The 21,558-nt window shown below is 38.8% G+C and overlaps 1 protein-coding gene across 1 annotated transcript in view; it reads right to left on the bottom strand.

Moving 5' to 3' along the window:
* nup214 (nucleoporin 214) overlaps nt 1-20,047 on the bottom strand; it is a 45,431-nt gene extending 25,384 nt beyond the window's left edge. The window contains exons 1-24 of the mRNA XM_051894733.1: nt 19,843-20,047; nt 19,174-19,369; nt 18,487-18,638; nt 18,061-18,259; nt 17,848-17,918; nt 17,667-17,730; nt 16,046-16,149; nt 15,856-15,962; nt 15,706-15,772; nt 13,380-13,506; nt 12,820-12,978; nt 10,003-10,429; nt 9,789-9,922; nt 7,889-7,974; nt 6,998-7,078; nt 6,771-6,920; nt 5,707-5,865; nt 5,521-5,624; nt 4,795-4,977; nt 3,244-3,329; nt 2,955-3,038; nt 1,596-1,868; nt 1,358-1,519; nt 131-233 (exon numbers count right to left, since the gene is read on the bottom strand). Coding sequence (XP_051750693.1) covers nt 131-233; nt 1,358-1,519; nt 1,596-1,868; nt 2,955-3,038; nt 3,244-3,329; nt 4,795-4,977; nt 5,521-5,624; nt 5,707-5,865; nt 6,771-6,920; nt 6,998-7,078; nt 7,889-7,974; nt 9,789-9,922; nt 10,003-10,429; nt 12,820-12,978; nt 13,380-13,506; nt 15,706-15,772; nt 15,856-15,962; nt 16,046-16,149; nt 17,667-17,730; nt 17,848-17,918; nt 18,061-18,259; nt 18,487-18,638; nt 19,174-19,369; nt 19,843-19,884 — 3,320 coding nt within the window. The 5' untranslated portion in view covers nt 19,885-20,047. The remainder of the gene's footprint in view (nt 1-130; nt 234-1,357; nt 1,520-1,595; nt 1,869-2,954; nt 3,039-3,243; nt 3,330-4,794; nt 4,978-5,520; nt 5,625-5,706; nt 5,866-6,770; nt 6,921-6,997; nt 7,079-7,888; nt 7,975-9,788; nt 9,923-10,002; nt 10,430-12,819; nt 12,979-13,379; nt 13,507-15,705; nt 15,773-15,855; nt 15,963-16,045; nt 16,150-17,666; nt 17,731-17,847; nt 17,919-18,060; nt 18,260-18,486; nt 18,639-19,173; nt 19,370-19,842) is intronic.
* Nucleotides 20,048-21,558: the final 1,511 nt, after the last annotated feature.

Raw genomic sequence — 21,558 nt, 5'->3', positions numbered from 1 at the left:
TTTTACTACTGTACAGCCCTAATGTATTCTGCACGTGTTTTCAAACAGTTCTGAAGTGAAGTGTCTTTATTCAGCGTAAAGACAATAAAACTGCCCCATAATTCCCCTGCGGTGTACGCAGGTCTCTCACCTGATCACGGTGGACACAGGTATGGGCGGACCTTTATCCTTCAGTTCCTGTACGTTCACCACCTGAGGAACCGTCTTGAGCGTGGACTCGGTCAAAGACGCTCCTAGAAACGACAGCGACAGACAGTTGTATTACTCGTGAAGGGATATAATGATATTAAATGAAGTCACATTTCTGATCACGGTGACAACTGCATGTCCATGTGTTTCACAGCCTTCAATGTGAGCACTGTAACGGTCAATAATAACTTAATTTATCAGTTATTGTTATATAACACTTTCCAGAAGCTGACGTGTCACGCAGTCTCAATGTGATGTGATCTAGTGTCCCAAATGATGATGATGATACATCGTACTGTCTGAGTTTTGGAAGGATAACTTCAGTTTCAATTAAACACTCAGTGGTGTTTTATTAAACAGTCTAAAGCTGATTTTATGAGCTTGTATTAATAGAGAGAGACACTCTGGAAGTGAAGAGCAAAAGGTTTCAAAAAAAAAGTGCAAAAACTTTTTTTTTTAATGTTTTTGAAAGTCTCTTCTGCTCACCAAGGCTGCTTTTATTTGATCAAAAATACAGTAAAAATAGTGAAATATTTTTACAGTTTAGAATATCCGTTTTCTATGTGAATATATAGCAAAATGTAATTTATTCCTGTGATCAAAGCTGAATTTTCAGCATCATTACTCCAGTCTTCAGTGTCACATGATCCTTCAGAAATCATTCTAATATGTTGATTTGATGCTCAAGATTATCATCAATAATGAAAACAGTTGTACTGCTTCATATTTATATATTTTCTTGGAGTCTTTGATCATTATAAAGTTCAAAATAACACCTTTTATTAGATAGAAATCTTTTGTAAAATTATAAATGTGTTTACTGTGACTTTTGTTCAATTAATTTGTGTCCTTAATTTCCTAAAACACAATAAAATCTTTTGAACTGTAGTGTGTATTTTATTTATAACAATAAATTGAGAAAACTAATGTCGGTTTAACAGTTCAGACATGCTGTAGGTCTGATATATAGTGTCTGTCGCCCTCTAGTGTAAAGAGACACACTGCACTGACACTGATAATCACAGACATCTGATGCAAATACATTCATATTATTGGAAGTGTTTATAATAAAGACCAGCTCTAAACATTTTAAAATGAAAACAAAGCTGAAATGTGGATTCTAACACAGATCTGCCTGGTAAACGTGTGAAGGCCGGTGTTTTTGTACCTGGTTTCTGGCTGGTCATGTGTCTGCTAAGGGCGGCTCTTCCTGCAGCCTGAGTGGCGGGGACTGTAGTGGGCGTGGTCTTCTCTGTGGGCGGAGCTCCGTGCTTCACTGTTTTTGTGGCTAGCGCTGTGCTGTCGGCACTGTCCATGTTTATCTTCGGAGCTGCAACACATTCAAGAGACATTAACGATCAAGAACGTGCATTGTTTGATGCGTTTTGATTGACATTGAGCCTCACCGGTGCTGATGACGGGTACGGGGCCAGTCTGGACTCTGCTGAACGGACTGGACTGCATGCTGAAGCCTGGCTGTATGGAGGGTGTTCGGACCACGGCGGGGTGTCGCGGGACGGCGGGTGTCAGCACCGGGACGGGCACTGGCTCGTCCTCTTCCTCAGCCACCGCCAGCGTGTCCTCGGGCTCCAGAGGCTGAGACAGAGACGAGCTGGAGCTCACCTCATCCAGATCCTCATAGAACTGAGGAGACAGGAAGGCTGACCGCGACAGGTTGGCTGAGACACGGAGAGACACGGTGAGAGTACGTCACTTACAAAACTGTAGTCCAGTACCTGGGCTGGGTAGGTTACTTTTAAAATGTATTTTACTACAGATTACAAAATACATGCATTAAAAAGTAATTTGTAACGTATTTCGTTAGATTACCCAAGTTTCGTAACTTAATCTAAATACTTTAGAATACTTTGGAATACTAATATGTATGTATCAGTTTGTAAGTCCACACCAGATGCGACACGACTACGAGATTTGACAAAAATCAATCAAAAATCACAGCCAATCAGAAGAGCGTGTGGGCGGAGTCTCTCTGCAGGCACACTGCACTCAACCAAATCAATCAAAAATCACAGCCAATCAGAAGAGCATGTGGGCGAAGTTTCTCTGCAGGCGCACTGCACTCGCAACCAAATAAAAAATCACAGCCAATCAGAAGAGCATGTGGGCGGAGTCTCTCTGCAGGCACACTGCACTCGCAACCAAATCAATCATAAAAATCACAGCCAATCAGAAGAGCTTGTGGGCAGAGTCTCACTGCACTCACAACCAAATCAATCAAAAATCACAGCCAATCATAAGAGTGTGTGGGCGGAGTCTCTCTGCAGACGCACTGCACTGGCATCAAATCAAAAATCACAACCAATGAGAAGAGAGTGCACTGCACTCGCAACCAAATGGACGAGCGCATCAAATTCATAAATTAAACCATTTTAACATTATTAAAAATACATACAGAGTGACTGAAACAATCTTTGCCTCTATTTTTCAAATTGAATTGAAAATTTGAACATTCATTCATGTTTCCTTTAGCTTATTTTTAAGATCTGAGGTGAATTATCACTTTTAGTACGGCTATAAAGTTCACGCAAAACATTCAAACTCACATTAATTCTTTAAACCTTAAAGCACATAATCAGTGCCTGAGATTATCATCGTTATACTTTGTATGTTGTTGCTCCAGCCGCTGCGTCGCAAAAATAGAAACCAAGTACTTCATTTTTGGAGTCCGATTAAATAATCTAGATGACATATAATCAGTTACTACCCAGCACTGCATACGAGACAGAAGCACGAGTGTGACGTACCTGGAGCTGTGGAGCGCACCGGTGGAGTCTGTCTCTTTGACAGGAAGTTCCTCAGCTGAGACTGTTTGGCTGGGGTCATTTTAGCTGCAACACACACACACAGAATGACATCAAACTAGATCAACTCCTCACTGCATTCATCTGTGCAGAAGCATCATGAGTCTACTGGCATGGATAATTCAGATTGATGTGTTCAGCAGTGCTTTTAGACTCGAGGTGAAGGTGGATTGAACTCTGGGTGGTGAAGAGTTCATGCATCATCACAAGAGGACAATCGTGCAGCTCTTACATGGTGATTTGGCAGGAGCTTTGGGTGCTGTTTCCAGACTGGCCTTCAGAAGAGCATCCTTCAAACTCTCCAGTTCACTGTCCAGACTGTAAAACACACAGAAGCAGGTGAATCCTGAGACGAAAACACACAGCGCTCAACACCAACGCTCTCTTCTTCAGCAGGAGCTCCAGACATATTCTGCTCTTAAAGTCGCCATGAAATCGCAATTAACAATTTTTTACGGAGTGTTGCAGTGTTTATTATGAATGATTTATCGGTTCACATTATTATTTTAAATTCATGTTCCTCGTAATCTTGAATCAGAATAACTTCCTCTCCCTCTTGCAGTGACATCTCTTCTCTGATGACGAGGGCGGGGCAACCTGTCACTCACATGAGATCCACCAATAGCAAACCACAACCATCCAATCAATGGTAGTACATTGATGCGAGGTCACAATGCCATTTGAAAACTTTAAAAAAAGACATTTTTGATTTTATTTCTGTCCTTTTTTCCACTCTCCATTTCTAATGTACAAATTTGTTATATATTTCCTATGTCAAAAATAAATAAATAAAAACATTAGTATTTTATTTCATTTCAGTCACTCAATGTATATTAAGTTTATTAAGTGACAAAAATGTTAGTTTTTTTTAAGATTTCAGTTTTTGATAATACCCCACAGATCATTTATTATAGCTTGTCAAATTTGCCCCTATTTGGGTGTGAGCAAAAACACGCCGTTTTTGTGTGTGTCCCTTTAAATGCAAATGAGCTGCTGCTCCCGGCCCCGTTTCCAGAAAAGGGCGGAGCTTTAACAGCTCACGCTTCGGTCGCTCAACAACAACAAAGCTGGAGAATCTCACACAGCCAAAATGAGGATTGTCAGTAACGGTGTTCAGCCTTACATTGTTCAAACCGGAGTCGACACTGATGGAGAGACTCAGGAAGAAGTTACAACTTTTAGAATGAAACTGGACGTTTCTGAATGGTTAGTGGATAAATTTATGTAGTTGCTGTGGAGTTGATTCAACTCATCCACTAGCATGTGCCGTCATGTTAATCTTTTGTGCAAATTCAGCGTTGAATTGACCCTCGTTTGTGAAGCAGTCCGGCGTAAAATGACGGCATGTCAACAACACTCTACTACAACAACTCTTCCTCTTCTCTAAAGCAGCTCAACATGGCCTCGCCCCCTTTGTTGTGTGTTCTCAGGGGCGGGGTTTATGTAAATTTTATGGTTAGTGATGTCGCTAACCCAGGAAGAAGCTTGTTGTAGTCCTTAAACAGCGAATTCTTTAAAAGAAAATATCTCCCTTTGCATTGAACTTTGAGCATCGTAACTTTGCAGATGTTGTTTATGCTCAAACAGCAACATTACACACTAACTAAAGTTAAAAAAGTGACATCATAATCAAGGACCCCTTTAAGATATAAACGACTGTGTTTATGTAATATTACCATTTTAACAACATTCTGTCGTGGTACCATAGTACAATGACAGTATCAGATGGTAACACTAGCGGTGTGCGATAATGCAGTTGTTGTTTTAACGTTATGGGTCTCACCTCTGTTCAGAGGGTGTGGAGGGTGTCCGGCTGGCGAAGCTCCACACCGACGTCGCTTTGTAGAGTCTCAGCTTGTGCAGGTCATTCGCCAGCCGGTCCAGACGCTGCTTCTGCTGATTGATGATGTCCAGATTATTGGCCAGCGCTGCAAACAGAGCCTCTCTCTCAGGGACGATCATGTGCCTGCAGGAGAAAACACTGAGTACTGAAACACTACGCACAAAATTGGAAAAAAAGCAGCGTTTTCATCCAATGTGTTCAAGAGAACAAAATCGTCACTTCCTGGTGCAAAATATCAGTAATAAAGATGTAAGTTGCTGCAATCAGGCTCTTTTTTCCTCCATCATAAATGAGTTCGTCTCAGAGCGGCAGACGAAACGCTGTCACGTTCTCTTGCGTTCAGATGCTGGTGTTTGTGAGACGCTTCGTAGAGGGAATTAAACCAAATCATTCTGATGACAGACTTTGACTCAGGAGTTTTAGAACAACCAAACCAACATTTGAGCCTCTGCTGAGGCAGTCACCTGAATTTTGTTGTTGTGCACCGAGGCATTTATTCAGTAACTGTGTTTCCGATATAGTTTACGCGCAAGTCCTCTTTTCAGATAAAAAAAAAAAAATGCTTTATGTTTATGCATACTTTACGGTTTCATCCAGTGTTTTTTAATGCGATATCCCAAAATAGGTGGACAGATGCCGTACGGACAGAATATCACAGCTGCTCACCTCTGTTTCTTTTTCTTCTCCAAGTGCTTCTCCCACTCCACGTCTAAAACGTCATTCACGTCCTCCATGGCAAACTTCACGTACTGGTACAAGCGTCGGATTTCCTGTTACAAAAACAGACTTACTGTCAGCACACATTCATAAGCTCTTCATATGATGATCTGTCAAGAGTGCGCGTGACGAGACCTTGAGCTGCTCCTCTCGCCGCGGGTCCAGAGGTTTCTTGTAGAGCAGCTGGAGGTAGTCTCTGTCTCGGTTGAGCTCGCTCTGAGCTCGCGCCTCCTCCGCTCCGGCGAAGCCCTCCAGCAGGCTGGTCTTCAGAACGCTGATGTCACCGTGCAGAGACTGCGCTCAACGGATCGACACGGTCAGTCATGCATTCATACAACTCTCAACTACTGTGACGTCTACAGTTTATGATCCACAGACACAGACCAGTATTCATATGGCAATGAAATAGTAAATTAGTTGTTTTAGAACATCAAACTAAACAAGTGATGTCAAAATTAGCGGTAACGCACGCGATTAATGTTTTCAGTTTAATCACGTTGAAAATATTTAACGCAATTAACGCAGTATCCGTTTTTTCCGTCATAATTTGGCTAGCGTTACATTATATGATCACGCTCTTTTATTCACACAAATGCTTTTAAACCATTCAAGTGCCACAAGACAAACGAGAACGCGCTGTCTGTGACTCGTGTGCACAGAAAGACGCGCCCCAGTATCGAGTTCTTATTCATGCTTGAACAAACACACAGAATTATGCCAAAATGGCCGTTTTGTCGAGTATCCTCATAAGAGCTGTCTTAAATGAGTTAAATAACGTCTTAAATGAACTTAAAAGCTGTCTCATTTCGGAGGCTGCGTCCTCCAGAGGTCACATTTGAAAGCTCCATACGTCATCAAGGATGTCTTATTTAAGAAAAGTAACCGTAATAAAATTGACTTGTCCCTCGTGAGGTGTAAAATACTGTCATTTATTTCTTACTTTGCAATCTAAACGTTACTTTTCTTAAATGAGACCGCTTCGATGGCGTATGCAGCCTTCAAATGCGACTTCCGGAGGACGCAGCCTTCGACGCAACTAAAGAGTTGTGAGAAAACGAGATGCTTTTTTTTTTTTCCCTTTCCTTTTGTGGTCCAAAAAGAAAGAAGGGTGTACGGCATTAGAACAACAGCAGGGTGAGTAAACGATGACGTGATTTTCATTTTAGGGTGATCTATCCCTTGCAGTGTGTGTGCCGTACCTCTGTGGTGTCTTTGATCTCCAGTGTGAAGGCGTTTAAGTTCTCAGAGTCTTTCCTCAGGTCTTTCATGTCGTCTGTGCTGCCCACCCTGAAATCAGCATTTCTGCAGCGGGTCTTCAGATCGTCCAGCTCCTTCTGAAAGTGGGCAATCTGAGCAGAGAACAGAGCAGCGTCAATACGACTGGCACTCAGACGTGAGCGCGTGATCATGTGATTATCGGCTCTACCTCCTCCAGTATTCCAGTCATGACGGGGTCTGAGTCTTTCTTCTGCTGCAGGTGTTTCTCCAGGGCTTTCATGGACACGGCCTGCCACAGCAAAAAACACACCGTTCAGATCAGTATAGGGGTGTGTGTTATGACGATAGAAGATCGTGAGCGATTGAAATGTCTCCACAATCTTCTTTCACAGACAGATCATTATTTTCATGCACTTTAAACCATTGCCAGTGCAAAAAACAGTGTTTATTACCGTGTTGCTATGCAGTGACTATGGTTCTAAGTGAACTTAAACAGAAATCGTGTGTAACTGTATATTGGATTTGTGCATTCGGTCTTAAAGTGACAGCAGCCTAATATAACTGAGGCTGTATCCTTAACGTTAATCAAACAACAAAAGATAATGAGAAAATCACTCACTGCTCTTGACTGAATGACTTTTGTGGCTTTAATAAGAATTAAATGTATATTTAAATAATGCAGTGAAGACTGTACTGTAGTTTTATCTTTACATAGACCTACTGTCGCAGAAAATTTTTATTTCATTTGTTTCTTTCTTATATTGCATTCATCCTATTGTATGTTATTTGCATCTTTGTTCTTATTTTTAATATTAATCAAATAAAATAAAGTGAAATAAGTCATTGGTCATCCCTACTTTGGTCTGTCATTATATTTTCTTTCATGTTTTGTTGGCTTTTGGGCTATATTTTATTTTAAAATATGCAAATTAGTTTAGCTGTACTGCTCAGTAACTTGCAAAACAGGCTTAAAACCAACAGAGAAAAGAGTTGTGGCAAGATTGTAGATCGCGATCCTGCCAGAAAAAGTCATATGATGTTTTCGCCATATCGCGCACCCATGAGGACCAATGAGGCTGGACGGACACTGGTGACGTACCTGCGCAGACGGAGCGCTGGACGCAGGAGGGGCGACTGCGGCTGGTTTCTGCAGAGCGGCTGGAGGAGCGACGCTCCGTGACAACACTGAAACACAACAACAACATCATCATATTCTGATGCCTTAAAGAGATAGTTCATCCAAAAATGAAAATTATCCCATGATTTACTCACCCTCAAGCCATCCTAGGTGTATATGACTATCTTCTTTCAGACAAACACAATTGGAGATATATTTAAAAATATCCTGGCTCTACCAAGCTTTATAATGGTAGTGAAGGGGGGGGCGTGTTTTGAAGCTCAGAAAAAAATGCATCCATCAATCATAAATATAATCCATACAGCCCCAGGGGGTTAATAAAGGCCTTCTGAAGTAAAGCGAAGTGATGGGTTTTTGTAACATATTTAAAACTTTAAAAACTAAAATAACTAGCTTCCAGCGGATGACCGTACGCATACTGTGCAAGTCGAATTGCACCACAAGAGTAACCCGTGACGCGATGTATGACGCAGGATGTAGGAGTATCGTAAGCTTAGACGCCTCTCACGGTTCAAACAAATAGGGCTGTGCAACAAACTCAAGCTCCTCTTCTCTTATATCGAAATCCTCCGACATTTCTCTTCACATTTTCTCATTTTAGACTTCTAATTCGTGACCGGTGTTTTGTTCTGCTCCATCCTCTGAGCTTCCGCGTTCATCATTACGTCATGCGTTGGGGTCAGAGGTCACTCTTCCGCTGCAAATCTATGCGTACGGCCATCTGCCGGAAGTTAGTTATTATAGTTAATAAAGTTTTTAATATGGATATTTTTCTTACAAAAAAAAAAAAAAAACATCGCTTCACTTCAGGAGGCCTTTATTAACCCCCTGGAGTCGTATGGATTATCTTTATGATGGATGGATGCACTTTTTTTGGGGGGGGCTTCAAAACACGCCATTTCATGGTTCACTACCATTATAAAACTTGGAGGAGCCAGGATATTTTTATCTCTGATTGTGTTCGTCTAAAAGAAGATCGTCATATACACCTAGGATGGCTTACGGGTGAGTAAATCATGGGATAGTTTTCATTTTTGGGTGAACTAACCCTTTAATGCTCCATGGGCCTCATTTATAAAGACATACATAGAATGATCCAAAATGTGAAAGTATGTCAGTTCCTATGAATGATTTATAAAATGCCCCATATGAATAAAAAAAGTTTGTAAATGCATCCCGCTTTATAAAAAAAAAAAAAACCCGTTCACCCTAAATTCAAGCACAATGTGAACAAGCGCATTGTCTCCAGCTACAGAACAATGTAAAACAGCTGTAAAATGTAATTTATTCCTGTGATCAAAGCTGAATTTTCAGCATCATTACTCCAGTCTTCAGTGTCACATGATCCTTTAGAAATCATTCTAATATGATGATTTGCATTCCCATTCAAAAGTTAAGAATTAAAAAAAGAAAAAGAAATTGATACTTTTATCCATCAAGGATGCATTAAATTAATCAATATATATATATATATATATATATATTATATATTATAATATATATATATATTTTTTTTTTTCCTCTCTTCAGGAAACCATACATATTATTTTCAGTGACAATTATCACAAAGCAGTTGCTCATTTGTGCATATAATAATATTACTGCACACTGCAAATGTGTATTTATCTTTACATTTTAATAAACAATGCCAGATTATTTTAATTTGTGGTATATATGAGTGCAAAAAGTTTGAACATGCTCTTCAGCATAAGATTTTCACGTCAGTTTGTGCCTTTACAAATCCCGATTTCTTTCTCACTTTTGACGTAGGATGAAATGCGTGCATTTTATAAATGAGGCTCTAGGAATAACCTGAAGGGGTGAAGAACTGGACGGAAGAGGATGTGAGGCGAGCGTTTACCTGCAGGAGCGGCTGGTTTGAGTGCAGCTCCCGTCAGACCGCTGACCTCCGCTGCTGCGGGTTTGGGTGTGGAGGTCAAAGAGAACGGCTGGGCAGCAGGTGGGCCTGACGTCATAGAGTCCACCGCCAAAAACCTGCCGAAACACACACGTCAAATGCTCATTTGATCATTCAGGATTGTCCAGGAAAAGTGATATTGAGATCAGGCACTCACCTGTCAGCGAGGTTCGTCCTGACGGCAGGCGTGGCAGGCTCCGCCGGGGCTTTGGGGCCGCTGATGATGGGAGACACGGTGGGCAGATGCTGAGGAGGAGCAGAAGCCGGAGCACCGCTGACCTCCTTCAGTGTGGAGGAAGTGAAGGAGAAGGCGGAAGCGTCGGAGGAAGACGTTTTGGGAGCACCAAAGGAGAAACCCGCCGCAGTTGAGCCGAGCGAGAACCCTGAGGGGGCGGCAGAGCCCATAGAAGGAAGAGAGAAGGAGAAACCTGTGGAGGATGCATAAGTGGGCGGGGCCGACGAGGCTGCTGGGGGCGGGGCTGTGAAGGATAATGTGGCTGGGGGCGGGGCTGTGCCAGAAGATGCAGAGAAAGATGGGAAGATGGAGGACGCTGCTGAGACAGGAGCAGCAGAGAAGGTAGACTCTGAAACGAAGAACGCCACAAAGTCACATGACTGGAGTTGGAGGGAAAACACTGCATCAGTGCAACAACAGAATTAAATCAGTCAACGTCAAAGCAGCCTGTAGATCTGATTCAGAGCACAATAAAGGCCCTGATATACTTCAATCAAAATCAAAGAATGAACTGATGTGACGTAATTTAGAACAAAATCAGAAGTTCGTTTGGGCAGTTAGAAACAGCTTGGAAAAGTTGGTAAACACCTCTGAACTACTATAAAGTGCAACAGTCAGTTCCGGAAGTAAAAACTCCATTCACTTTCTCCATAAAAGGAAATACATTTTTTTAACAATGACTTAAAAATCGAGGTTGTTAATCGATGGAATATGCTTTTGTTGAAAGTCATCAGACTGCATTATTTCAACATCTTTTTAAAATAATCATGTTTAAAAGCTGAATTCACAGTGAAAAACTACATTACCCATGAAGCTTTACAAAAATTCCACCAATCAGAGCGTCGCTGTGAGCAAATCGCACCAAAAGGTATAATCATTGGTTCAAAGATTATAACGGTTTGAAAATCAAGTTTTTAATGTTGTTTATGTGTCTATGTGGTGTTTTTAATATGCTTTAAGACAAACCATGTGCAAATTCATCAGTCAACACCATTGCTGAGTATTTTCTCTTTAAAACTGCAGTTTCAGATCTAAAGACGCGGTTTGAAATCGCCAGTGTTAGTGACATCACAAACTACCTTGTAACCAATCACGTCAACGTGTGGGCGGGCTTTAGAATATCATTAACCACGACAGCTTTATTAAGATTAACTTTATTATTATGGAAATAACCGAGAAGGCTTGAAGAACACAGATGAACCATGTATTTTCATAGTCGTCTGTTTATTATATTCATGTTTAATCAAAGTGTTTCTATCTCCTTTTTATTCAGTCACAGCGATAGTATGATGTCCATAGGGGACTTCCTGTAACAACATTACTTCTGCGAGACATATTTGGAGTATCTGCTCAAGGGCGCCCTCCGGCGTCCAGTATGGAACAGATGTGTTTAACACCAAGTAAAGCTCACTCAATCCTATTCCGGTTAAAAATAGGAAAAATAATTTTTCTCTCTAAAGAACTTTGAGGGAAACATATAATCAATGTTTTTCTTCAGTGTACAGAAGGGTCTTAGGCACATATTTCATTTTAAATACATGTCAGCATACCTCCTGACAAAAATAAAGAAATTATCGTCACAGATTTTTATCATAATAATTTAATATTTTATAATAAATACTTAGACCTTTCTAATTATTTATAGACATAGGCTGCTTATGTCAGCGAAATCAGAAATTGTGGACATGCTGGTTTTCTTACGAAAAAAACCTTACTCATACTGGCAATTTTAATCACCGAACCAAAAGATACCGAATCTAAAGGCATAGGGATACGTTCAGAACCTGATTGGTCGGATTTTATGACGTATTGCCTATTTTGAGACTGAACTTACCGAACATCCAAAACAATGCTGTGTGCCGAGATAAATGTGCTTGTTTTTTGTGTGTAGCCTAAATATGATGGTATTTTGGCCAGCTGGGAACTCGTGAAGAGCTTATAAAATGTGTAAAGGAGTCAAAACTGCGACGGGAATCCCTCCATCACACACAAACGATCTGCTGCGTGGAGACGCGCGTCTGATGCCTGTGATGGGCAAACTCACGACTATGATGAGAAAAACCAATATGCGTGAGGATTCTGTCCTTTTTAGGGTCTCATCTTCCTGTTTTTGGTTCGTTTACATGTCTTTGGTCCGTGTTGCGTTCATTTATTATTCGAACCGCACCAGAGTTCGTTTGGAAGCGGACCGAGAGCCATCTATTCAGTGGTCTCAGTCCGCTTGTTTGGTGCGCACCAGGGTTCGGATGGCAGCGTTCACACATGAACCGCACTAACAGAGCAATCGCACAAGGGTTTGTTTTAATCAAACCAAACGTGTCAAGTGTGAACACAGCCTTAGTTATTTGAGAGACTTTAGTCTGGGTTGTTTTTTATTGTTTTGATGGTTTGATTACCCACATTAAAATTTGTTTTGGCTTACGTCTGTTCTAGAGACGTTACAGCTTTTTGATAAAGCTCTAAATGGTTTCCTTTGTTTCAAAATTCACACTGAATGCATTTATGAATGAAAAGCATGTCTGTGTGTGTCAAAATCATGATTAAAATTGAAATAAAAAATTGATCAAGGAAATCGTGATAGTTTTTTTTGTCCATATCGCACAGACCTAATCTTTTTCTTGTGCATTTATTTTGTTATTGAGGAAAGTGTCACCAGTATTTCAAACTTTACCCACTAAGTAAGCAACGAAAAAAACAGTATATCGGGGCCTTAAGCGAGTCATATAGCTGCGGTCTTACCGGCGGAAGGAGCTCTCTCTCCATCCTCGGGCAGAGGGACGGCAGCCACGGTCAGCTGTTTTGCCCCTGGGTTGAGGTTCAGTAAAGAGAAAGGACACAGGACTCCATCTGTAGACAGCAGCATCAGCGTCGGTGCTGGAGGCAACCTCTTCTCGTCAGCTGAGGACGGCACAAAACAAAACATTTTACAACAAACAACCAGTCTCTGTGACAACTGATGAAAAGCTAATTCAGTAAACTGAAAGAAACATTAAAATAAACAAATGCGGCTGCACAAATAAAAAGCACAGTTAAACAGTGTGTGCGTTGTCCCTTTTCAATTTGATCCATTTTGCACCTGTTATAGATGATTCGTACTTTTTCCCCTCTTTTGCACAATTAAACTGAAATGGCCATATATCTTATAAAACAAAAGAATGGCTCTCTATTCATTTACACGTAAATGTTGTGCCTCACTAACTCCGACTCTACAAGCGCTGCCAGTTTAATGTGCATTTTGGAACGCAAATACAGGAAATACAACATGCAAGTAGACAAGCATCAATCACAGGAGCTCTTACACAGCTGAATGTCCTCCTGGCTGGTGTAATCGATGGCCACGCCCACAGGAAGTGTGTCCTCGCTGTTCTCTGTGACGGGCAGCTCCGCTCGACTGGCGTCTTCCAGCAACCACAGCTCCCAGTTCACCTGCACACGTCACAATACATCAAACCTCCGCGACAAACACTCCTGACCAGAGCTACTGAAGCATCACTGACACACTGTTATAGTTTATACTCAGATTTTATTTATTTTTTATTTTATTTATTTTTAAAAATAAAAACGTAAGAGATAACAATTTAAATAACCATAAAATGGCAAATTAATGTCTGTTTGTAGATCAAAAATAGTCTAGAGACCAAATAGTCTAAATTTGAAAAAGGAAAGCGGGTAGAAAAGAAGTTTGCTGCCCCCTATTGATGAACCGTTGCAGCATGAAAAGGAGATTCAGGCTGTTTATGCAAGTAAAATTAATATATTTTGTTTGAATACATTCCAGAGTAATATTGATGCTGTTTTGTTAGAAAAAGAATATGTAGTTTTCACAAATTTAGACTGTTTTGAGCAATCATAAGTTATAAGTTTCAAATGAATTTAATTAAATCCACTGAAGTCAATGGAGTTCATACTGGTAATTCTCATATTATATGTTCTTATAAATTTATATGACAAAATACACATTTTCTTGCATCACATTGGTTTTTGCTGTAGTTCTTGTAACATTTTAAATTTCAAAGAATTTCTCGATTTTTTTAATTAATAAAAAAGGGTTATATTAAGTAATGTTATGTTAAGTAGTAAAAACATGGTAACATTTAAAATTTAAAAAGTTTGCACATTTGCTAATTAATGGGAAGTTACTGATCAGATACAGTTTTAGTGTAATTTTAAGTTATGACTGTTTTATAAGCTTACATTTCACCGGGTCCGTTTATGCAACAGGTGTATACATTTTAATGCATTACAAAGAACTGTTAACTTTACCCATAACCCAATCATTACCCAAAAACCCCTATAATCCTAACCCTTTACTCTAATCCTAACCATATCTCAAAATCATTAGCAGTAAATGTGGGAATTTTCCAGAATAACATGTAGTTGCCTTAGTTGTAAGTATTTAATGTTACTACATAGTATAAGCATTTTAATGGTTAAATTAAATTTTAGTAATCAAAAAGCATGTCTAATTTTAATTTAATTGAACTTCATTGAAATCATGAGATTTATACAATTTAACAAGTTAAACAAAAAATAAAATTTTTTGGGCCCTATGAAATACATTTACCAAATTCTGTGTTTTCTGTTGTAAGTTGTCTGGATTCCATTTTAATGGTTTAATTTTAATTATATTAATTTTAATAATCCAAAAGCATGTCTAATTAACTGAATTCATAGAAACAACAAAATGTATTAATTAAAAAAAAATTCTATGAAATGTTTTTTTTTTTTTTTTTTTTTTTTTTTAGAAATTCTGTGTTGTGTATTTTAATTTTTCTGGCAATCAAATGAAGGCAAAAAACATTTAATTTATCTTTTAATCATATAAAAAACTTTGTTGTCAAAGAAAGTGCTACACAACAGAGCTTTACTGTTAAAATTAAATCATGGAAGAAAAAAAAAAAAAAATGTGATTATCCCTTTAAAAAAATGTTTTAATAATAACTTATTTTATTATTAGTGTTAGTATTATTATTACATTGAGACGTAGCTAAATTCTACTGTACAAAAGTAATATATTTCCGTCACTATTTCTTCAAGTTAAACCGAACTTTTATTTTGACGGGTTGCCGTGAAGTCCTTTGAGTTTGTGTGTTTATGATATAACGATAATTTTTCTCAAATGAAATGGTAAAACACTCATGAAGTGACACTCAGAGCGGCTCTGGAGTTCATGTCCTCATACAGTGAGGCGGCAGAGGCTGAAAACACCGCGAGCGTCACGCGTGCTTCAGTGTGTGTGGTAAACGAAACCACACATCTGCGCCATTCATTCACACAGAACATGCAGGATTCATATTTAAATAGTCTTTTTGTGGTTTAATATTCACAGACACTAGTCCATATCACAAAGCGATTTAAATGTACTGACCTACTTTTTATTTATTCATCAAAAATTTGCATAACATTCCGAGTTATACGGTAAATTCCGTTTTTATGACTGGATTCCGCGATTCCATCTGTGTTTTCTGCATCACGGAAATCATAGGGCCCTAATAGTAGTTAAAGTCACATAATATAGTGTGACCATTTATTTTATTTTAAGTGACGATTTTCGCTTGTGTGTTTTATTTCTGGTTTTAGTTTTAGTCGACGATAATAACCCGTGATTTGGAGTGTTGTGTTTACCTTGTCCTCTTGTTTAGCGATGATGCTGACCTCAATCGCAGCGGCGGATGCGGCCAAGACCAGATCCCTGCGCAGGAGAAATCAGTTTCATTAGATTTATCAATTCCAGTGACGTTGGCCAACAAAACTCATGTGCGACACCAGTCTCACCAGTCCTCCATATGGCACAGGTAGTAGTGATGCTGCCTCTCTGTGCAGGTGCCGTACACCAGGTCGTTGAAGTTCAGATAGTGCTCGCCTTTCTTCTCGTCCTTTTTCTGACACACACACACACGGGGCACGTCAGCATGGTCATGTCTGAAAGGTGTTGTATGATGTGTGGTTTGCAAGAGTAACTCACGGGCAGCGACACCACCACCAGCTCCGGCGGCGTCTCCAGAGATCCATCAGCCGCTGCGTACGCCACCGCGAAGTTATACGTGCTGAGCCACAACACATCCAGCACTGCAGATCACATGACACACAGTACAACATGATGCGAGTTTGACTGAGGATTAAAATGTGCAATTACGTAGTTCTGTCTCTCGTTTTCACTTTCCAAACGAACACTGGATAATGGAAATTTGTTTCCGCCACGAAGTAAAAAATAAAAAAATAATTGCGACTTTTTATTTCACAATTCTGAATTGCAGGATAAAAAGTCGCAATTACCTTTTTAATTTTTTATTCAGTGGCGGAAACAAATTTCCATACTGGATGCTTTTTAGTAAAATAAATAAATAAATAAATAAATGCTGTGTCAAAAAAGGCTTGATGGTTTATTGTTAGAAAATGAATAAATTAGCTATAGTATCAATTGTAATATTGTACTGTAAAATAAAATTATTAAATTTCTTAATTTATAATAATTTTACAGTAAATTTTCAGTATAATATTACAATAGTAACTGTAATTACTATTTACTATTAACTAATAAATCGTCCACAAAAGACTGTTTAATGTTTGAAAATTAGCTAAAGTATTGTAATTGTACCTTAAAATAAAATAATTATTTTTATTATATTTTCTTACAGTAAAAATTCTTGATTTTTATTTTACTGTAAAATATTGCAATAGTAATATTTTTTAAATATTTTATTTAATAACAGTAGTTTTGTAATTAATGTGCTGCATCAAAAAAAGCTTGATGGTTTAATGTTTGAAAATTGTACTGTTGTACTGTAAATAAAATAGTAATAATAATAATAATAATATTTTCTGAAATACTTAAATAATTTTTATAATAACTTCACAGTAAAATATTACAACAGTAACTGTAATTACTATTTACTATTAACTAATAAATTGCCCAAAAATCATTGACGGTTTAATGTTTGAACATTTTTCTGGTATTATTTATATAAATTTTATATCATTTTATATATTTATATAAATTGTATGTATTTATATAATAAATATTATATAAATTATTTTGGTATTGCAATTGTAGTTGTACTATAAAATAAAATTACTCTTATACTTTTCTTAAATAGCAAAAATATTTATTAAAATATTATTTATTTATAGTAAAATATCACAATAGTAATATCTTATTTTGTTCAATATTTTTATTGATAGTAGTTTAGTATTTATAACAACAACAACAACAATAATAATACATTAACAAAATAATAATAATAATTATGTAGTCATATTGCTATAAATTATTTAGATTATTTCCCCAAATCATGCTGCCCAATGATGTCCACTACAGTTTCATTACAGAATTCACAAGTCTGGGTTTAAAGTTGTGTTGGCGCTCATATTGGAAATACGGTCAGTGTAACATGATATGATCATCAGTGCGGATGTGGAGCACGGCAAGTTTATTCATAAGCACATTTCAAACACAATGATAATTCAAAGCGCTTTATAGAAGGAATAATCAAAATAAATAAAAATAACAATAAAAGGTGAAAATAAAAGATGATATAAAATATATTAAAACAGAATAGAATAAAAGTGAATCTGAGCTGTCGTACCTTTGACGGGGTGATCCTGGCTGTAGAAGCTGGGACAGGGGATCACCTTCTTGGCCTGTAAGGTCTGAGACACAAACACACGACATGAGTTAAGGCCCGTTCAGAGCGATATTGTTCTTGGTGTGAACAAGCCTTAAAGGGTTAACAGATGATCATCATTAATGGCCATGTACACACTTACAGGAGTGAACTGAACCACTGTGGCGTCCTGTTTCCCAGCAGACACCTGCTTCCCTTTGGGACTCCAGCAAACTACAATGTGCGAGAGAGGAACAAACGAACATATTTAAGATTAAGGGCAAAGACGCTGTGACATCCCACTGAAGAATCACAATAACTTCAGCATATCTAAATAAAATTGCCCCACAGTGAACTTCTGACAGTGAACACTGACCGCAGGTGATTCCCGTCGAGGCTGGGAGTTGAGCGACCACACTGACAGAGTCCTGCACGTCCAGCACCATCATACTGCCGTCGGACAGACACACAGCCAGACGGGACGCGTCCACCGGACTCCACTTCAGATCCTGGACCAGCGTGTCCGGAGCGGCCGAGGGTCTGAAGGAGGTGAAGGGACGCTTCTCCTGTCTGTCCTGCTGCAGCAAACACATAACATCAACCCTCAAGTGACCGTCAGCGGTCACAACAGATCCAAGACAAGCAGCAGCACTTTTTCTTTTTCATTAGATAAATGTACTATATTTTGTTTCAATCATATTGATTTTTTTTTTTTTTTATATATTTTGAGGGGATTTCATTATCAGACAATATTCACCTCTAGAAGCAGGAAACAAATGAAAACGAAAAAGAGTTGAATGACCTTGTTGAGGAAGGTGCGGACGTCGTAGAAGTCCAGTGTAAGGTCAGCGGCGCCGCCCACACCGCACACAGACAGCGTGAGCTCATCGCTGCTCAGGGCCATGTGATGCATCGCCATGTCAACAGTCACCGTCACAGCGCTCGAGCACTCGACTGATGACACACGAGACACACATCAGTCTGATCGCACTCACACTGACGGCTTTTAGTTTAATGTACATTACACAAGAAAAACACGAACAAGAGGCATCATTTCAAGAACATTAAAGTCGGCATGAAAGGAAAGTTGCGCAAGGCTTTTCTTTCCTATTGTGCCGTATATCTGCTTCTCAAACAAGAACAAATGTAGGGCGGGGCTTGATTTTGTCTGTGGGGAATTGATTGGACGGTTGTGGTTTGCTATTGGTGGATCTCATGTGAGTGACAGGTTGCCCCGCCCTCATCATCAGAGAAGAGAAGAGGTGTCACTGAGAGAGGGAGGGAGTTATTCTGATTCAAGATTATGAGGATCATGAATCTGACTTGGATATACAGCACAACAGGAAAGAAAAGACGAGCGCAACTTGTTTCATAGACATAACCGACTGCGTTTACACTATCCATTCTGCAACTATCTTCGTGTAATTATCTTTTAACTAGCTGACAGGATCTCTGTTGTTCCATCAGATGGAGGGCTTGAGCGTCATACCGGTGTCATTGGGGTTTCCCTCCTGACGTCCGGCGGCGATGACGTCTCTCGTCCAGAACACCTTGAGCGTTTGGTCTCTGCCGACGAACGTCAGGCCGTATTTGTTGGAGACGGAGAGAAGACTGGAGCGCTGTTTAGGCAGATCAGCAGACGACTCAAACACACGGATCTTCTTCATCTGACGGAACTGGAAGTCCTGGAGATAAAGAGCATCAGATGATTGACATGTGATCAGTTATTACTACAGCAAACACATGTACGGTAATGAGGACAGAAGTGAAACTGATACTGACAACAAACACGGTCATGATTCAGGTGTGTCAAAGATTCACTTTCACTTCACAGCATAAATAACTTAAAATCTGATGAAAGAAAGCCTGATTTCAGAAATCTGAGGCAATAAGTCATTCTGAAATGAACTTTTATGTAGAGAATCTGATGGGAAAATACATTTGTCAAGCTACAGCTCTAATGTACTGAGTGTATTTATAATATTTTTAGCCTATCATTTCTCTAAGAATTATAACCATTTTACAAAAGGTACACTACATCGTTTTATAAGAGGAAGTAAACACATTCACACAACATATATAATCTATATCTGCCACAGAACATTTTTACTCTAATAATAATAATAATAATAATAACACTAGCCGGTGAGTGTCTCACCTTCATCTCTCTCTCTGGAATGGAGTCCGGATCGTCTCCCATCTTTACAAAGCTTCCCGCTCGCGTCGTCAACAACAATAACAAGTAAATATGTAGTTAATTAAGTTTTTAGTAGAGAATTATTGAATTTATTCTGGTCATCTCAAACTCTGCGTGCTAACAAGAACCCGCGTTGAACTTTAGCAGGAAATGACGCATGTTTTGAAGCGGAAACTTGTCTCCTTCTCGCCGGACAGTGACCTCTACTGGCCAAACGGAGCACAGCAGCAGCTCATAAACGCGCTGAATGTGAGGTAATAATGGAGGGCTTTTCAATCTTTCAGACGCCACAGATCCCCAAATATGATTGTCCTGGTGCGAGGGAGGGACCCCCCATACTAAAATGTAAAAGACAGCTATAAATTTATATGTATAAAGACACTAGCACGTGTATATTTATTATGTCATCATTTATTATGTATTTATTTGACAGTTTTAATCTAAATTTTATTTTTATTACTGTGAATAATATGTGTAAAAATATTACTAGGAAAATATTTAATTTCTATTATGTTACTTCATTAAATTTCTCTCTACCCACAATAGTACTGTACTGTTATTTCCTTCATTTATTAAATGCATGTTTTTTTTTTTTTAATAATAATTAATTAATTTATTTATTTTTCACAGTTTTACTCTAGATTTTTCCTCGTAACCTCGCAGCCCCTGAAGGTCCCCGGACCCCAGTTTAAAATAAAAATCATGGCTACATTCACACAATCGATAGAATTTTAGAACATCTTCCGATTTTGAAATCATAATGCATAAGAAAGCTATAATAAAGTGTAAACAGTAAGATTTGCAATTCTATAATGGATGTGTCAGTGCATCAGGGTACTTAAGTGCCAATATTTTATAATTAATAGTCTGTTTGACACATGTTAACATTAAACTGCTGTGCTGACAAGGAGAAATTTATTCTCCATTAATAAAGTGCTTTACTTCTCGTCATATCGTGCATGTCTTGTCATATCTGTAAATAGAGAGTATGCAATGACGTCACTTTCCCGCCGAAACACTTCCCGCCCTCAGCCGGACTCGAGTGGCAAAAGACTGTATGACTGGATTTAAAACTGCGAAAACGTGAGTAAAACACGAACAAAACTAAAGGTTGGACTCCATAGTGTTCCTAGTGTTACAACTTACCAAAAGTAATCCATGGATATTGACATGCAGCCAGGAATCGTGTTTCCACACATTTATATGTGCCTGATTTCGACGCCGGGGAAATACATAAAGCAAATTTGTTTGTGAACGCTTTATATAAATACAATATAGGTAGGTCTAAATCTGGGTGATCACTTATATCAATGTTATACATATCGTCAAGCCCTAAAACGTGTATATTTTTTGTCAGTGTTTATTTAAAAACACCATGCAGAATATAAGATGGTAAATATTTAATTGATGAGTTTTCAATACAATATATAGGGTATGATTTTACCCCAAAATTCAACATATTGACACAAAATTATAACTGCAAATCTGCGTTTCGATGCCTGGAGTCCAGTTGTTTCTGTGAATTGCTGCGATCCATTTGCTTCTCTTTCTGTAGCTTTCGGCAGTCTGTAAAAATTTACCTCAGATTTGTTGTCAAATCTATTTGTACTGTCAATCGCAAAGCTGTTTTCCGTTTTGGATGTGTTGTATGTGTTTTTCGCGTTGAAAATCAATGCT

This window comes from Ctenopharyngodon idella, chromosome 5 (genome assembly GCF_019924925.1).
Source record: "Ctenopharyngodon idella isolate HZGC_01 chromosome 5, HZGC01, whole genome shotgun sequence".
Lineage (NCBI taxonomy): Eukaryota > Metazoa > Chordata > Actinopteri > Cypriniformes > Xenocyprididae > Ctenopharyngodon > Ctenopharyngodon idella.
Note: the sequence above shows the minus strand (reverse complement) of the source record. Positions and strands in the feature narration are given on the sequence as shown.